Genomic DNA, 19,034 nt, shown 5'->3' on the forward strand with positions numbered 1-19,034 from the left:
CAGTGCTAAAACACTTAACCGCCAACAGCCAGGCAGGCCGCTCACAGTAATGGCAAATGTTCGACCTCATGCTTTGCAGTCCCCAAGAGTAATGGAGTCGACCGATCAGTTTGAATTAGTGAATGAAGGTGCTCTGTATTACAAGTCGACGAAGATCTATGTGCAGGTACACTGTGATAGCGCTCATAATTTAACGTAACTACGTACATTCCGGCAGCTACTGAACTGCTACACTGTCTGCTACGTATAGCTACGTAATTATCAAACTTCTGCCGTTTCGAGCTTTTTAGCCCCTCGCCGCCTCTGAAGTAGCTAAACTGATCAGCTGTAACTGCGTATGCGGTTTGGCCATTCAGCACACAGTAGTATCATAGCTCAAGTGGGAGAGCATCAGCCCGGTAATCGAAAGGTTCCAGGTTTGATGCCCACCGGGTGAGGACTCACTGCTACTGTTGTTTCCTTGGGCAAGAAATATCAGTACGCACTACCAAAACTGCAGTATGACCTCTTACCATAATATCCACCTTAATCAGTGCTGGGTTGTATAATTGAGATGCTTATTACTATTACTATCATACAGTATCAGTACAGATGCCACAATAATTAAGAAGTTTTTTGATAGTTCATTAATGCAATATAATGCGCTTAAAGATCTGAGAAGTATTTACCACAAATGTCTACATCTTTGCCATGAATAGCGAAGTTGCCCCCATGGAATGTCACTTATAGCATACCATGAAAGTCATTTCATGAAGTACCATGGGTTTTTTCAATACCAAAGACGCAAATCTCAGTACCAAGTTTTGTGTGAATTCAAAAATCCATTTTGGAGTTATGACCAATTATAGCTTGAAATGATCGATTTGTTGTCAAACGTACAGAGTAAACCGCTTCAAGGAGTAAGTTGAAAATCAATTTGTAGATAGATAAACTATCATAAGAGCTCCTTTTGGTGGTTTGAACGAAATCAAGGTAAAACCACCAAGATACAATGCAAAACCCGACAGTGTATAGCAATCACATGATCCAGTTTTGTTACTAAAACAATGCACTACAACCGTCACTGTCAATAACATGTGAGTATCAAGCTGTGAGCTCCTGCTACTCCATAACACATACTTGAGTAACATGTTATTCCCAACACTACTGTTCAGGTTACATAACAAGTCACCTGCATGTAGTATGTTAAGCTACATAGCAAGTCACCCTCACCTATATTCAACAAGGCATCTTGTATAGTGTATCAAGTCACCTTATTAGAATGTTTAGCTCTATGTGACGAACACTGACGATACATACTAAAGTTGCAAAATGAAAATAGACACATAGTCACATACAAATGAAAATATTTTCTTATTCCTGTTGTAATAAAAAGACAAGAAATAAGCAAGCCCCAAAGCTAGCTATAGCTGGCTTTTGGGGCTTGCAATTATAAGATGTGATATTTATGCAAGTTGTGAAAAACAGTGCAGCCTCCAATAAAGTCAGGGTGAAATAAGTTACAAAATCAAAGGTGCATGGCAGCCAAGGAATAGCTGCAATAATATTGATGCCCAATCATTTTAATGGTCACACTCATCTTTAAATCGATATACATTATCTAACTTATTTAGACTATAGTTTAGCCAGCATGAGTGTGGGGTGAAAGAGTAATGCAGAACAACGGAACGGTTTCTTCCTGAAGCCTTTACAGTGCCCACAAAAATAATTATTCGACTGGTAACCAAAGTAACAGCTAGAGCTACAGTACATATGCCGGTTTAGTCTACTATTTGTCCAGAATTATTTGTGGAACACGGAGAAGACTATTACAGTATTCAGTGGGCGGGTTACTAAATGAACATGTGCAGGTGACTAAATGAGCATGTCAGATGACTATATAAGTGATTTAGTAAACCTGTAAATTAGCTATACCATAGTCTAAATATGTGCGTAGTGTGTTGCTTAATGAATTTAGCCATTGGTGTTTTAAACATGTTACACAACTTTAGTTTGTTCATGGCTGGTAAAGTAAGTACTTTGGTGCACTTAAAACATTGCTATGAGCTCACTTTTTGGTTTTCATGCACCCATGTGCCCATGCACAATCAAAGCTTTTTCTGTGCTTGTGTCAATGCACACTTACACCTTGTTGGTAGGAGGTTAATATTCACATGGCCCAATATACACTCACGAAGCATGCCTGTTGTTTCCCACACTTGCAGATGAGGTACTCAAATAGAACATACCATGGGCACTTGTGTTTTTTCTGACATATACACACTTGCATACAGACCATCATGCTTATGTGTATATATCAAACAAATCACTCATGCTCATGCTATTAAATAAATCATGTAGGCATTTCGGTTTTTACAGTGTTGTTTTATGATCAGGTGCAGTTTATGGCCATGTTCCTAGTTTCTGCATGCAGACAGTTAGCACATTGATGGCTCGCCATTAGGGTTTAGCTATGTTTTTTGTTTGTCACACTATATACCATACATTCTTTTAAGAATCCAATTGATGTTGGTGCTGAGTGAAGCCAAAAAATAGAGGCCATTGTAGTAGAGGTGTAGCTATACAGTTTTCTACAGTATTTAATCAATTAAAACAATCTATACCAAGCTGTGAAAAAAGGTGCCGCTCTCCAAAAAAAACAGGATGAAAAAGTTATGAAATCAAAGGCGGCAGTCAAGAAATTGCTGCATTGATGCTAATACCAATCATTTTTAAATTAACATCATTGCAGCCATTTCTTGGCCGCCTTTTTAAAATTTCCTATCTTGGCCTTTTAGGAGGGCCGCACTCTTCTTCACACCTGAGTTGGCTGTTTTGGTATACAAATTACTTCTTCTTGCAATTGCAAGTTCCAAAACCAGCCTATGGTTGGCTTTGAGGTTTATTTTTAACTTTTTCCTTTTACTAGAGAGCAGGAATCGTTGAAGACTGCATGGCCATTCCATGTATTTATGAAGAACATAAGACAATCTTTGAAGGTGCATATCCCAATGATGACTGGACAAATTCAAATCAAATTTGGAATGAGAGGTGCCCCATCCTAGCTGCAGAGGTTTTCACAACAAAAAGAGTCAATTACTGTTCAAGCACTGTTGAGCTACGGATATGTGAAAGGGGCATTTTCTTGGTTCCATAAAACTAGTCTGTCATGCATCTGCACCAGCTGCATGACATACTCTGTGTGTCTTGATATAGGCTAGTTAAATATTTTTATAGTTCTCTGGTAAAGCAAACATTTTTTCTGAGCACTTCTATTACAACGTACATAAAATGTTCTAGAACAATCTAGATTTTCCACTGATAGATCTACGAGATTATAAAACTTTATCATTCTAGTATACTAAACCAAAACTTTCATTTACAAGGTAGAAATTACTGTAAGTGAGGTGAGCAACTGATGACAGTGGCAGAGTGGTAATTTAATTTTAGTTCTAGCATACTAGAAGAAGTAAACTTGATTAGTCAATTTTTAAAACTAAGCCAAAATTTTTGCAACTGTTGATTAAAAAATCTTGAATTTTTAAATTCAAGAACTGGAAACATTAATTTTGATGTCTACACATCATGGGCATATATATTATACAGTTCTTTTGTGGTAAATGCTATATTTTAACTAGAGTCATTAGTGACTGTTCTGCTTAGCACTCTGAATGATCATGGATCACATGTAAAAGAATTCCAAAATAAATTATTTACATATCTCAATTATACTTTATGCTTGCTGTCAAAATAATTCAGAAACCCATACACAAATCCCACACATGAAATGGTGCCTTAGATTTGTACCTTTATGATACTGGTAGTGTTTTGTTCGGCAGCCTGAAATCATTGACTAATTGAGGATGCTATGAATGTTCGACTGAAATAAGAATGCGTGCAGCTTGAACAGTGCAACTCAACTCTACTGTTTTCTCAAGTTATACAATTTTGTGCTTTTCACAGCCATTATACAACAAAGCTGCTGAACAACAAGAAAAAATTGTCTTGTACAGGAGGTCATATCAGCTCTCAATTTTAACTAAAAGTCACAAGCAATAAGCTAGCACAGTAAGTGTTACTTTTGCAGCCATTTGATATAATTATGTTAACACCAAACAAAAACCTGTTGTTCTGTACACAAACATACATACTTGTTACAATTATCACACTGCTTTCAAAATATTAGTGAACAGCTATACACTATATAATTTTCTCTAGATCATCAAAGAATATTGGTGTGAACTGCACAGAGAGACTGGCGATCACCCAAGACAACTGGTACTTCATGAATTACAGACTAAGTCTTCAGAAAAAGTTGAAGTTATTCCACTTGTTAATGTGCTAAAAATTTCCATGAACAAAGGCCTGAGGAAGGATAAATTTGGGTTTGAAATTATGACACCAAAAAGAAAACATCTGTTTGGAACAAATACCTCAGAAGAAATGGATAGCTGGATAAAGATAATAAATGAAGAATTGCTTGGACCACCAAAGTGTGATGTTGTATGTAAGTACTGTTCATTAAGGCTACAACACATGTTACTGTCAGACCTTCGGTGCTGGCCACTGTAAAGCTTTAGTAATAATAAGTTGACTATAATGTCATTTTCATATGTGGGAAAAATTATCCATGTTTATATAATGTACACAGATGATTACAGAGTTAAAGTGGAGAGGAATTGTGATGGGCACACACCATATGGTGATTACATACTGAAAATAAACAATGAGAAAATAAGGATCTTCACATCAAATGGAAAACTTCCCACCAAATTCTCTTGTCCAATAAAGGATATTTACAGGGCAAAATACAAGACTACTTTAACTATGCAGAGCTGTGTGGTCATATCAATCAATAACATCTTGTCCAAGTAAGAAGCTGTCATTGCTAATCAGGTTGTGCAATGGCGGATCCAGGATGGGGCATTTGGGGCAAATGTCCCCCCCCTTCAAGAAATTGCATACTAGATCGAGATACTCTAATAGAGCAGTCAGTTACTCTAATAAAGCAGGCACAATGTTCATGAGGCAGTGTAGCTTACCTATGAAGCTATAAATAGGATTTTATTTTACATAACAGACGTGATATATTTGGTAAAGGATCACTAGCTATTATTGTTGTGACCTTTTTTTTTTTTTTGGTCTTCAACTGTTTTTCAGCAAGGTGCCCCCCCTCTTTCCAAACTCTGGATCCGCCCCTGTTGTGTGTTGTTACTGTACATGCTGTTAGTTTAGCTCATAATTAATAGTGGAGTTACATACAGAGGTTTTTGTAATCTTGTCGTTTATAATATGCATGCGTAAACTTTTAAGCTGTCATGACTGAATTCAAGTCATTCAGGGTCTTCATTGTAGAATTGCCGTAAAAGAACTGTACATGATTATAAAGGCTCATCAGAAATGCATTACAGTAATTGCACAGCTTGCAATTGCATAACAGTTGTCCATGCTTGTGTATCAAGATAAAAAAAAGCTGCTGTATGGAGACTTTAAGGCTGATCATCCACAACTATACAGCACATGTGCAGTGAATAGCCAATGAAATTTAGTCTTCTTATATAGAATTCAAATTCATTATTGAATGTCATTGGCTATTCATTTCACACACACAATGTAGTCGTAGCCAACTAACCTGAAAATCTTTGTAGCTTTAAATATAGGTGTCAATCGTGCATGTGCAAGGGGCAATGTAGCTGAGTTCAATGAGTTGTATGTCTGTCATCCACATGTAAATCGTGACTTGGAGACATCTAGGCATCTGAGCAACTCGTAAGCCTAGCCATTTAGTAGAATTCCCGTTAAAAACTGGATTTTCTTTTGAATAGATCATGGACAAATGGAGTGTTTTGATTTGAGTGTTCTACTTAATGTACCAAACTTTTAATCTATGGGTCACAAGAGTAATGAGAAGTATAAGCCAAAGCAGAAAACCATTCACTTAACTTCGTGAGAAACTGGAGGTTGAATGAAAGAAAACAAATTTCTAAGAGGCGTAATACTTGTAGACTTTATGTGTAAGACCAAGAGTTCATGATAAGTTAATATGTACTTACATGTCAAGTATATCAGCTGGTTAGTTAGTCACCACTAGAGCACCACTCTAACAGCCCTTATGACTGTTGCCTAGTATAGAGAATATTTTACATAGAAAATGGGTCCAGTTTTAGTGTACAGTCTTAATTATTGCCTGATCCACCTTAACAACAAATGATAGTATGACTAGTGGCCCACTAGAAGCCGGCACTCTACATCAGTGTATTGTTACATAAACAGCCAACAAGAAGAATAATAACATGATTTTCATGCATACACAGCTCCGTTACAAAATAAGAAGATTTATGATTTATGCTATGAAAATTTCCTCCACTTTCAGTGGTTTGTATACCAACTATGAGCATAATCACTCCAGGCATTCCTACCCAAGTTATGATCCATCAAAAATTGTCTTAATTTGTTCTTCGTTTCATACACTGACAAAAGCTGCCATAAACACAAGTGCAGTATTTGATTTCCTTGAAATGTAACAAGCACTAAAGGGGTTTAATGGTAAATATTAGTACCAAGTTTGGTTTTAAAAGTATGAAACAGTTGCAGAGTTATTAATGATATTCACATAAAATAACACCAATATGTTATCATGTCTACAGGGTAATCCACTTATTATGGAAATCGCTACATGGATAGGATAACCATCAAACCTTAAACCTTTTGTGGTTTAGTAGAAATTAAAGTAGCTAACAGCTATGGTATTATGATGAAAAAAGGAAGCACGGATAGCTAATGCACCATAGAGATTTGACCAATCATTGCAGGCAAATGGCTAATAGTATCAATTGAAAAATACTATGAGGATAAAAAAATGTGGTTGCAGAGTAGAGTTGTAATATGTGTGCAATAATGCCTGTCTTGCCTGATTGATATACTCTAATAGAACATTCATTCAAATAATACAGTTACATTTTGTAATATAAACACTTCAAGTTAGTTTTCACCCCAAAGCTGGCCACAAGGCATCACACATACAAAAAAGTGATATATAGTTATCAATGCCAAAACAGCCAAACTGTGAAAAAAGGGTGTAGTCCCAAAAAATCCAGGGTGAAAGATTTGGGAAATGAAAGGCAGCGGCCAAGAAATAGCTGCTGCATTGATGTTATGGGAAATAATTTTTAATGATCACACCGAAATTGTTAAAAATGATTGACCATTGACATCACAGCAGCCATTTCTTGGCCACCACCTTTGATTTCACAACTTTTTCACCCTGATTTTTTTGGGAACCACACACTTTTTCACAGTTTGACTGTTTGGGTATTTACATGACCACAAAATATGTGTGACTACAGCATTGATCCACAATCATGTCATGCCCTCATCATCCCTGGATGAGCTCAGTGACTTCATACACTCACTACATTTACAGGACGGTTGCTTAACAGCATGCAATAACTACCACATGTTGTTAATCATTGGTCTCATGGACAGACCAGTAGATCTCTAGTTTTTGAGTGCTTCTTTTTGCTCATTGTAGCTACGGTCACTGATATATTCATATTATGCATATTATGTACACTTTCTGTATTTGTGTAGCTACAAAGTAAAAGACATTCTGATAGTGACCACAAGCAGTGCTGCAGAAATAGTTAAAGTGATCACTCACAGACAACAACTATTAAATCCTAAAGGTTAGCCATCTAACTTACCACTGTACCTATATTACCCTTCTACAAGTCTTTATGCTATTACTTTAAATTTATGTAGCTACACTAAAATTTCACCAAAACAGGTTTTTTTTGAGGTGGTCTAATTGCAGACAGCTCTGTTTTGGCTAAATAAGTTGATGTGACAAGAGATAGAGTAATGTGTTACATAATATATTACAATTTACAAGTTTGAGTAATATAAGTGTTACTTTACAAAATGCAGTACTATAACCTAAGGTACTTTTGATATCTATTAAATCATTACTAGTAACACTGAAATGATGTCAGTGGTAATAAATGTTAATAATGGCTGTATGTATTAGCATTAACATCATTGTAACCATTTCTTGGCTGCCACTTTGATTCACTTTTTTCACCCAGGTTACTACGGGCTGAACCATTTTTTCATAGTTTTGGCTATTTTGCATAGACTTCATTTCCTTTTGCATTCTGTATGACCCCAAAGCCAGCCATTAGCTGGCTTTGGGGATTTGTTTTTACTCACATTTCTTCTTATCTACAGACGCAATGATGATTGTTGAAGACTGAAGTTATAATATTATTGCAATACTTTAATAAATTTATTAAGTAGAAATTCAGTGAGGTACACAATCATGATGGCAGTGGTTCAGTGATAAAGAATTTGGGTATTTTAAATATAGAGGTCCCTGTGGCAAGTTTTTCAATGCACTTTTTAACACACGATGACTATTCTATTAGAGTATCTCAAACCTGTGATATACAATTGTTTGGTTTTGCTTTGTAACTCTCTGTAGTTGTCACTCCTTTGTTTTTCTAACCATCGAAAAGCACTGATACAATGGCTAGCCTATGTACACACCAAATGTCAAGTTATTCCTACTAGCGGTTTACCTTGTAGTCATGACCAAAATTTCAATCTATTTTACATGAATAAACATACATAGCACCATGGATCCTTCTCAGAAAGCCTTGTAAGCTTAGTATGTGAATTCAACTTTATACGCTCTTTATCTGTACCAAAGTTCAAGGTAATCCAATTTCATTTTAATGTTTCATAACAAATTTTGCAAAGTGTGCGAAAAGAACAAAGAAAAATAATTGAAACTCTCGCTGCCCACTCATGAATGACTGGTGCAAATTTGCTGTGAGGCCTATACCCTACCTGGCAGACAGCTATAATACAAAAATGGTGTGCTTTGGAGAAGTAACCATGGAGCTATTGAAAATCTTTCTTCCTAGTCAATATACACATATAGTCCGGTAGATATAACTGAAAAAAGAGGTGAACTCGGAAAAAATTAGAAGAAAGCTGAATTTGGTATCATTAGAAAGCAAATTTTTCATAGAATAACATATCCAAAATCCTCTAAAATCCACTTTGGGGAAAAATTTTTATGGCCAATTTAGTATTGAGGCATATATGACTGGATTCAGGAAAGTGGATCTTCCACGCATAACCAATTTACCAACTTTGACAACTCATAACTTCAGATTGGAAAATGATATTGACTTGAAATTTGATCAGTAGTGAGCACCAGCATCACTTATTAGGTGGAGAAAATTGCAGATTGATATTCAACTTGAACACTAAGTTGTGGTTTCTCAATCGGATGTATTTGCAGACCCATTTTTGCAAATCTGGTCATTTTTGACCAACAAAAATGTGCTATCCTTAAATTATTTTTTCACAAGAAACAGCTTCCTTAGCACTTCTGCAACTCTCTCCTCCACATTTTCCAACACACTAATAATCCATGTTTGCAACAAGAGCATAATATTACTACCACATGGGTTTGCAGTGGAAAGCTGGAATTTATATTGTACAAAATTAATTATATGATCTATGGGACTGGTCCCATGTCTATCATCATCGGTTGCAGCCTTAGTCCTTCTAGTTTCCAGCCCCATATTAAGTTCCCTCCAATGAATAACTTCTGGCATCAGCTAAAACCATTGATCCTGAAAACTCCATCCAACTGCAAGGGTTAGCACACTTTCACAGCTCGCATGTGTAATAACTTTCTGATGCCACCATTTCCATGTACTTTGTTTTGTATACCTGAGTCTCCTCAATAAATCAGACTGATTTCCATCGAACTCCAACTTTTTCAACATGTGCAATTGTTGCATTATATAATCTATCATTAACTTTTCAATTGTTTGCACATCATTTGATTGCTGATTAAGCCGACTTTACCTATTCAAATGTTGCGGACATTGTATCACAGCCACCCAGGCATGTGAAAAGAGGACCTACATATGTGCCCAATAATGTCATTATTTTTCCAGATATTCAAATGTTTTACAACCTCTGAATGAAAAGAGATACCTACTTGTCATTTTCTGCTTCCAGTGTGCACCAGTAGCACAAGAACTTCATTGTTGTCAGCAGCTACAACATTCACTCTACTTCCTTCAATTACAAAATTGAAGTGTGCATTGGACCATCAGTATGTCAGAATCTCCATGTGTGCAATCAGTGTGTAGGGCTGGCAGCATCCCCAGGTATGTTATGGTACGTATGTGCAGGTGTAGATATTCAGTCAAGTGAATCTATGGAAGCATACAAAAGCCAGGACGTTTTCTTGCAAATGAAAAGAGCAAACATCAATTGATTGTCCAATATCTGAGAGATGATGGCCAGGTTGTGCATCAGAGTAATTTGGATGCTGGCACACTGATTGTTCAATGTGCACTTCAATTTGCAATTGAAGGAAGTAAAGTGTGTTGTAGCTAATGACACTGATGTTCTTGTCCTCCTGCACGATGCACCAGAACATAGCAAGTATATATTTTCTTTCAGAGGTTGGGAAACATTTGAGCATTGGAAAATTGATGACATTATTGGGTACATAGGTCCTATTGTAATGTCATAATTACATCTTCTCTTTTTGCATGCTGGCATGGAGTGCATGGCTGTGATACAACATCTGCGACATTTGAATGGGGTAAAGTTGGCCTAATCAAGAAGAAAATGATGTGTAAATGATTGCAAGAACAACACGCTTTCACGACTTGTATGTGCATCTACAAGTTATTCATTAGAAGGAACTTAATGACTAACTTGATCCATTACCATAATGGAGCTAGAAACTAGAAGGATCGAGGCTGTATGCAACTGATGATAACAGACATGGGACTAGCACCAGAAGTCTTAACTTAAATTTGTACAATATAAATGCAAGCTTTCTACTGCAAATCCATGTGGTATATAGCAACATTATGCTCTCAGTGTAATCGTGGATTGAAGTATGTTGCAGCATGTGGCAGTTGCAGGGGAGAGAGTTGCAGAAGTGCTGAAGAAACTGTTTACAATAATCGTGACAAATATATTTGTTCAGAACTTACATGATAGGCACCTTTTTTATTTTTATAACTAGTCTTATCCTTATTTCATACAGCTAATATTGATTGCAATGAATTTCTTATGAGAAAATATTTTAAGGATAATATGCATTTTTGTTAGCCACAAATGACCAGATTTGCAAAACTAGGTCTACCAAATGCATTTAATAAAGAAACCACAACTTAGTGTACAAGGTGAATATCAACCTGAACTTTTCTCCACCTAATAAGTGATGCTGGTGCTCACTACCAAACAAATTTCAAATCAATACCATTTTCCAATCTGAAGTTATGAGTTGTCAAAGTTGGTAAATTGGATATGTGTGGAAGATCCACTTTCCTGAATCCAGTCACATATGCCTCAATACTAAATTGGCCATAAAAATGTTTCCCCAAAGTGGATTTTAGAGGATTTTGGATATGTTATTCTATGAAAAATTTGCTTTCTAATGATACCAAAATCAGCTTTCTTCGAATTTTTTCCGGGTCCAACCTTAAATCTACCGGACTAATATAGCGTGACATGCTGGCTTTCTTGGCCACTCAACACATCACTGTGTGTCTTGGTATCAGATATTTTATATACTACGCATCCATGTGTAGTATATTGTAAGTAAGGCCTCTACAATTACTTTCAGGGCAAGTTCAAAAATATTTTTATTTCTGCTGGCTTCAGAGAAATTTATGTATACAATATAAATTGCACAGAACAATAAAGGGTCAGTCAGGCCCAAGAAAACAGAAGAGTGGCCTAATATGTAATATATGAGCTTTTAAAAGCTTCCTGGGTGCACACTTCTAGGCCCCACCCCTGCTTTCAGAGATTCTCTAGCCAGTCCTTCACACCAACAACTTCCTCTATCACTGGCTACTCATACTAGTATAGCAGGTATATGTATTGTGTGTATGTTCTGTTAGAATAAAGAAATTTTGTACCTGTTTGTTTTCTGGTCAGCACTCATTTTGTGAACTCAAGCCACTAATGAGTAACTGTGCAATAAATGTCATGCACATGACCAGCCATCATACGTGCTTCATTTCCTACAACTTTTCTACTATATTGATCATAAAGAACCTTGTAGCAATTTTATTTTCATAAAAAGTATATTATCATGTGTGCATACAAGTAACTTGGTGAGTATCTACAAATTTTTCTCAATTATATACCTCAACTGTGCTTATAGATGATTCATCATTGAAGAGTACTACTAGCTTACCAGTAGGTGTCCCTACACCTACCAGTGATGATAATAAATCACATGGAAATGTGGTTTCTGGACTTGTGGAAAATTTTCAAGCCAGCATAGAAGTGACAGTGGGTATTTCTGAAACTCTCTCAAGAAGTGATACACCAAAATGTCCTATGTTGAAACGGAAAAAGCAAGTATCACGTTCTCAAATATCTTCCAGTGATCATCAACTTGAAGCAAATAATACAGCAGATCTAGAGATAACATCTTCTGTCAAAGATGATGATGATGATGATGCCTTTGACACATCATTTGATCATGAGTATGTATCCATATATAACTGTAACCATTTTATATATCACTGTACAAAGAATTTTACTGGGACTTGTTGCCCAGGCAATAACTACCATACAGTCCAGTAAAGTGTTCAATTATTGCCTTTGACAAAAAGTGCTTATTCCAAACACCAAATGCAGCAAAATTAATTAAACACCAAATATGCAATGTTTGCAATCACAATGCAGTGTCATATGTTTATGCAGGTTGTAAACAAAACCATATACATCAAACTACCCCCACAAGTCTTTACTCGGGCAAATACAAGTAAAAATTAAGATTTAGTTTGATTAGGGAGCAAAGAAATATAACGTAGTGAAACAAGGGAGGTCGCCTACACCTAAAGATATACTAGTGGACATTTAATCCCTACTTCAGTCAATACCCATGACTGAATTAGGAATTAAACATCCACTAGTATATCTTCATGTGTAGGCGACCTTAAACTTAAAATTCCTAATTTTCCTTGTACTTGTTTGTTTACTTTTTTGTAACATTATTATGACTGGTGAACCCGCCTATACTACATTAGAAGAAAGATTGGTGCCAGGTTTATTGTTTTCATCTGAATCTGTGCCCCAACTATCACTTACAGTGGCCATTACACTTGATTTTCAGCTATGTTCAGTCTGTTACACAACACTACAAATAAAGATCACTATGAGAAAGACCTCTGCAATCAATCCAGTCACAACGGAAAGCCAGTTACAAATGTAGGGAAGCCATCACACAGTGCTTCCATGAATTGAAACCTTGTGCTGTCAGCAAATTAAAGTAAATGAAGGACACAAGTAAGTCCATGAAGCATACATTATACATATTGCAGTATGACATCTGTTGAGCTGAAGCAATGTTGAACAGTGAAAAATTAAAGCCCATAACCATAGCTGTTATCAAGTTACACTTGTCTGAAGAGTCAGTCAGTCAGTAGAAATTTTACTGAATATAATTATATATTTTTAAAAAATAGTGGAAGTGTTTCAGGTCATACTGAGGGCTTGGTTATACCAAGAGTATTATAAGGGAGAGTGTTGAACTACACTATAGCTGTGAAAAATGAGCCCGTAAAGGCCTATGGCATCATCCAAACAACTCAGTGATTTGTGTTGAGTGGGGATTAATAAGTGCAGTGGACACACTTGCACATACATGTACACATATGTGAAGAAACCGAATCCAATGAGTGAAAGAACAGTGTACTCAAGAAAAGTATGGCACATTGTGCAGAGAGACACAGGCAGCTAAACTGGAAAGCAAACATCACCAGGAATATTGACACTGCCTTAAACAAATCCAGTTCCAGTTTCCACATGTGCTGTACTTTGGGTTGTTATGAATATCAACCTTGCACGCGACGCCTTTTAGCAAACTAACATGTCTAGATAGAGTTTCAGCCATTGTTATTCCATGTGGACCACCCGCTTTGAACTAGTAACATGGGCAATCAACAGCGGTCAGGTTTATGAGAGTAAACGAAGGTATGCAGGTTATTTTACAGGCTCATTTTTCACAGCCTATAGCACAGTTTGACACTCTCCTTCTCCATCATGTACTCTTGGCTATACCTACCAATAAAGGCACCATGAAGGTATTACGAGTCTGGTTTTAGGGTAATATTTCCAAACCTTTATGATCCCTAATATTGTACTAGCTCATAAGTGCCACAAGGCACAATAATATAACTATATCTCAGCAATCATAACTATTAATACCATTCCTTGTCTTTGTCTTGAAGTCATGTCAATAGCTATTAAGATATTCTACTCCTGCTGTGATTTAACTATAACTCATTTACCATTTAATTTCACACAGTACGGTAGTAACTATAATATATTATTGATCATGGCAGTTTGCACTGTCTCACAAAATAATATTGGCAAGAAACCAGCCTCACAGTACCTTGGCAACAGTGGTGAGATATATTCAAACCCAAAAATACCTTCAGTACAACCCATTAATTTTGACTGACTGACTGACTTACTTGCTTACTTACTTCGTTGCTCGTACTTACTTATACTTGCTAATGCCTTTATACAAGTGAAATTCGATAACAGCTGAGGCTATGGGCTTGATTTTTCACTGTTCGATGTTGCTTTACTCCAATGGGTGCCTTTTGGTATACCACAGTATGTACAATGCATGCATTATGGACTTACTCTTTGTGTCCCATTTCTCTTCACCGTACACATGTATAATTATGTTACAAAAGAGTAAACAAACAAGTGCAAGGAAAATTAGGAATGTTAAGTTCAATTAGGACTCATAGAAAGAAAAAGTAGTGAAACAAAGGGAGGTCACCACCCTTGTTTTGTTCTATGATCCCTAAATTCCTAAGTTTTCCTTGCAGTTGTAATATAGCTACTTGTCCTATTTAAACACCTCTTGTATTTGTTTTTGCATGTTTTCATATTTGGCTGTATTTAATTTGAAAATATCATTGAGGTGTTAAATAATAAATTGTATCATTAATGCTGTGTTCAACTGTAGCAAGTTGAAGTCACCAAAACGTCGGTTGGCGTACAAAAGGAAAATCCAGTCAGCATCGTCTCTCAATTTTACCATCAGCGAACGACCTCCAATGCCTACACCATATTGTACTACTCATCCCATCAGTGCCAGCACAGGCTCACTACCACCCACTGCACTCACACATGATAAAATGTATGCAAGTATACGACACCATATTAGACCAAGAAGTGCCATAGTTGAAATGTCTAAAGGTAAGAAGGGCTTGCAATGACAATTACAATATATTATTTAATTTTTACTTAGTAATTTATGTAAATACTTATGTAGATTAATAGTTAGAAGTAGTGATATCTAAATGTGTTGGTGACAAAAAAAATAGAATTTTACATACAGTTACTACTATCAGAAACTATTACAACTTATTTATGTTTTTAAAATGCACATATTATGCACATTATGTAGGATAATTTCAGTGTGTGTGTGCGTGCGTGCGTGCGTGCGTGCGTGTGTGCGTGTGCAACGGAAGTCTGCTGTATACAATCAGTGGCATAGCCAGAACCCATGCCTGGGCATCAATAAAGATCTAGATACTGATAGAACTGGGTAGAACTACGTATACTCCACTGAACAATATTAGTGGATGATTAGACCTTTTCAATTCTATATTACTACAGACTTTGTGCTAATTACATTATAGTTCAAAATATTTATATTGCTCATTATTATTACATTAGGTAATAGAGATGGCTATTGTGCTGATGATGGAAGCTATGTCATAGACAAGCTGGAAAAAGCACCAGCCCCATACACATACCGTAAGTCAGTTGTGGTGTATAACGATGGAGATTCTAATTAGTCTGGCAGCACCCCCTACTTTTGCAAAGGGGTGGGTGCTACCATACTGAATTCTAAAGCAGTACACAGTGTACGTAAAGCTCCGTAAAATCTGCTAATGCATGGGTAATGCAGTAGAACACTAGCAATACTTAATAAATGTTACATAGGCTGACTAAGTGAACTGGGCAACTGTCTATATACAGTGGTCCTCCATTATACCTGAACTCATTAGGCCCTAGGTGTGTTCAGATAATGGAAAACGTTCGGAACCCATACATTTATATACTGAGCTCAGTAAAAATACTCTAATAGAATGCAAAATACTTTAATAGAACAGTCACTCCCACAGTTTGATAACAGAAAGTTAGGATAATTGATGATGGCCGGATAATGTGAAGCTGAGCAATCTGTATTCATGCCAAAATAAAATACTCATCATCTGGCTTCTTGAAGACTTTAATTGCAAGTTTCTGCATGCTTCTGTTTATCCATTACACCAAATTGAAGGCCAGGGTGTAGAGAATACTTGAGTTACTCCAAATCACAGCACAAAGAGTGCAAACTTTACTGTAGAGAATCTAACATGCATGCAAGAATTCATGGGTTTGAATCCAGCTAGTGACAATTTTTTCTTTTATCCATACCTTTTTGGGCACATTAGAACACTTTTTGTGAGTGAGGCATGATAGGGCAGGAAAACTGCAGACATGACAGGGGCGGCAGAACAGGGTAGGCCTACCCAACTTTTAGTAGTAGCTATTGAGCCATGTTCCAAGTTTATAGAAAGCAGTCTGTTTGCTCTGGTTTTCCAGGATCGCTTTTCACTTGAGATACTCTAATAGAACAATCAGTAATATCCTAATAGACCAGTCAGTGACTAAAAATATATTTGTAGCAGTTATCCTATTATTTTTATAGATGTGAAATTGTCTCCAGAAATTCAATCTCAGAAAGTAATTTTATGGGGCTAGCCTAACTGCAAATGCTGCAAAACTATGATGCTGGTGGTAGTCATAGAAGTATGATCTCACAGTTGCCTACCCAACTTGTAGATATTTCCTCCGTCTCTGCATGTCATTCATTTGTCTTATGTTATAGTTTTCTAGAGACCTACCATGAGGATTTTCGTGATTTTAAAAACTAGATGCAAAGCCAAGGGTATGAGTGGGCAGTCTCTAACTGACTCAGAAAATGGTGGGGTGGTACATACACTTGTGTAGTAAACATTATTATGCATAATAAATTGGCTACATGCAGCTCTGCTGTTTACATCATTTCAGTATACTTGCAGGATGGCCTCATGGTATTTAATAGTGACATCACTATGCATGTCATGAATGATTCTTGGTTCCTATTGTATTAATTTATAAATTCAGTAAATAATGCTCATTGTTCCAATTGTAGTGCTCCATTCACACACAATGTCACATATCAAACACTTCCTAATAGAACAGTCAGTATGAGGAGAGCCGAGTGCTTTACAACATTTATTGTACTTTTTTTGTACAGTTCTGTCTTCTGATGATGAGGGTATATATGCCTTTCTACCTACAAGAAATGGTGGCCAGTAATCTGATAGTGCACAAGTAACTGACTTCAAAACTTGACTTCTCTTGAATCATATACATACTCTACAGCTGTACTTGTACATAAATGATTACGTCTATACTTTTATACATTTTACATGTTGATATTTTGTGCTATATATCTGTGTGTGTGTGTGTGTGTGTGTGTGTGTGTGTGTGTGTGTGTGTGTGTGTGTGTGTGTGTGTACTATTGCATGTATATGTATGCTACAGGGGTGCTGTTTGCTACAGTATATACCACTGCAAGTTGACAGATAAGCAAGGCTTTTGCTGGTTAGTGTAAAGCTAATCACTGCATGTGAAGTACACAATCATCCATTTAATTCTGATATGGCTTCTTTGTTTTCTTCAGTGGTGGACTTACTTTACTGGAATACCTATTCAGTAGAAGTGGACTCGCCAGTATGCATTCATGCACCCTGGCTGATGATTACAATAATTGTTTATAGCTGCATATCTCCTTTTGTGCAGTAAGGAATTGATCGGCGGAAGTTAGATGTAGACTTTACAGCACTGCATGCATGCACTGTAAAATATTAGTAGTGAGTTTCACTACTAATTCTGCCACAATACTCACTACTTTTAAGTAGTAACGTTCACTACTTTTGTAGTGACCCTTAGTGATGGTCACTACAAATTAGTAGTGAACGTCAGTATACAATTGAAAATAGTGAGTATTGTGGCAGACATTAGTAGTGACCTTCACTAGTTTTTTTTTACTGTGTGTAATTACAAGATAAGCAGTAGACATGTAGTATTGGGGGATATAAATTACGTATGGCAGTGACACATCACTTCATCGACTACTCTACCTTCATGACTTAGCAGCTAGCTATATGCCAGCTGCAGTCAAGTAATTTGTATATAATTGTGACCGAATTTGACAAAACAAAGCTTCCACACACATCCAATTTTCTGACTTTAACCAGCTGTAACTTGACTACTCAGTAAGCTATTGGCCTAACATTTTCACAACATCCTTCCATAGCATAGTACAATACCAGGTCAAAATTTGAAACTAATAGCATACTCCTACATTGAGTTATGGTACTTCAAAGGCATAAAAGTGGATGTGTGTGGAAGCCTTAATTGTTTTGTCAAATTCGGTCACAATTATTTAACTGTAATGTGAAATAGTTGACTGTCAATTACGGCTAAAATTGTAGCAACTGGCCATAGGTTAGTATCCTATATGTGGCTATACTGTATACATAGCATTGAACAGAATTGGGTTGGAGAGTCATCCTCATTATTTCTTTTTGTATGTGTGACTGTTACTTGCAATTGACAACATCATGCCAACTAGCTGCTGGCAGGACACACTTTTGACCTTGTAGGTGTAGAAGCTAATAGCTACTGTAATATGCCCAGATCCCGTCTGCGTATTTGAGTACATATGGGTGCATGGCTAGGGTTAGTTATAGGGATGAGAACTGATCATGAACATTTCAAGCATGACCACCTAATATAGGGAAAGACCATCATTTTATTGATGAAAATTGTGTGTTACAACAACAATAATGTGAGGTGAGTCCTCGGACACCCACTGCCATTCACGGGGCTATGCCCCAAGAGTGGGTGTGGCAAGGAAAAAGTTTATGTATATA

General features: G+C 36.6%; 1 protein-coding gene across 1 annotated transcript; it reads left to right on the forward strand.

Annotated features, from left to right (window-relative positions):
• Positions 1 to 35: 35 nt before the first annotated feature.
• On the forward strand, positions 36 to 17,495 carry LOC136260564 (uncharacterized). Its single transcript, XM_066054356.1, has 8 exons — positions 36 to 166; positions 4,198 to 4,486; positions 4,631 to 4,850; positions 7,570 to 7,664; positions 12,194 to 12,521; positions 15,023 to 15,255; positions 15,739 to 15,819; positions 17,351 to 17,495. Exons 1-8 carry the CDS (start codon positions 50 to 52, stop codon positions 17,410 to 17,412), a joined length of 1,425 nt encoding a protein of 474 aa, XP_065910428.1. The 5' UTR covers positions 36 to 49; the 3' UTR covers positions 17,413 to 17,495.
• The last annotated feature ends 1,539 nt before the right edge of the window (positions 17,496 to 19,034 follow it).

This window comes from Dysidea avara, chromosome 7 (assembly GCF_963678975.1).
Source record: "Dysidea avara chromosome 7, odDysAvar1.4, whole genome shotgun sequence".
Taxonomy (NCBI): Eukaryota; Metazoa; Porifera; class Demospongiae; order Dictyoceratida; family Dysideidae; genus Dysidea; species Dysidea avara.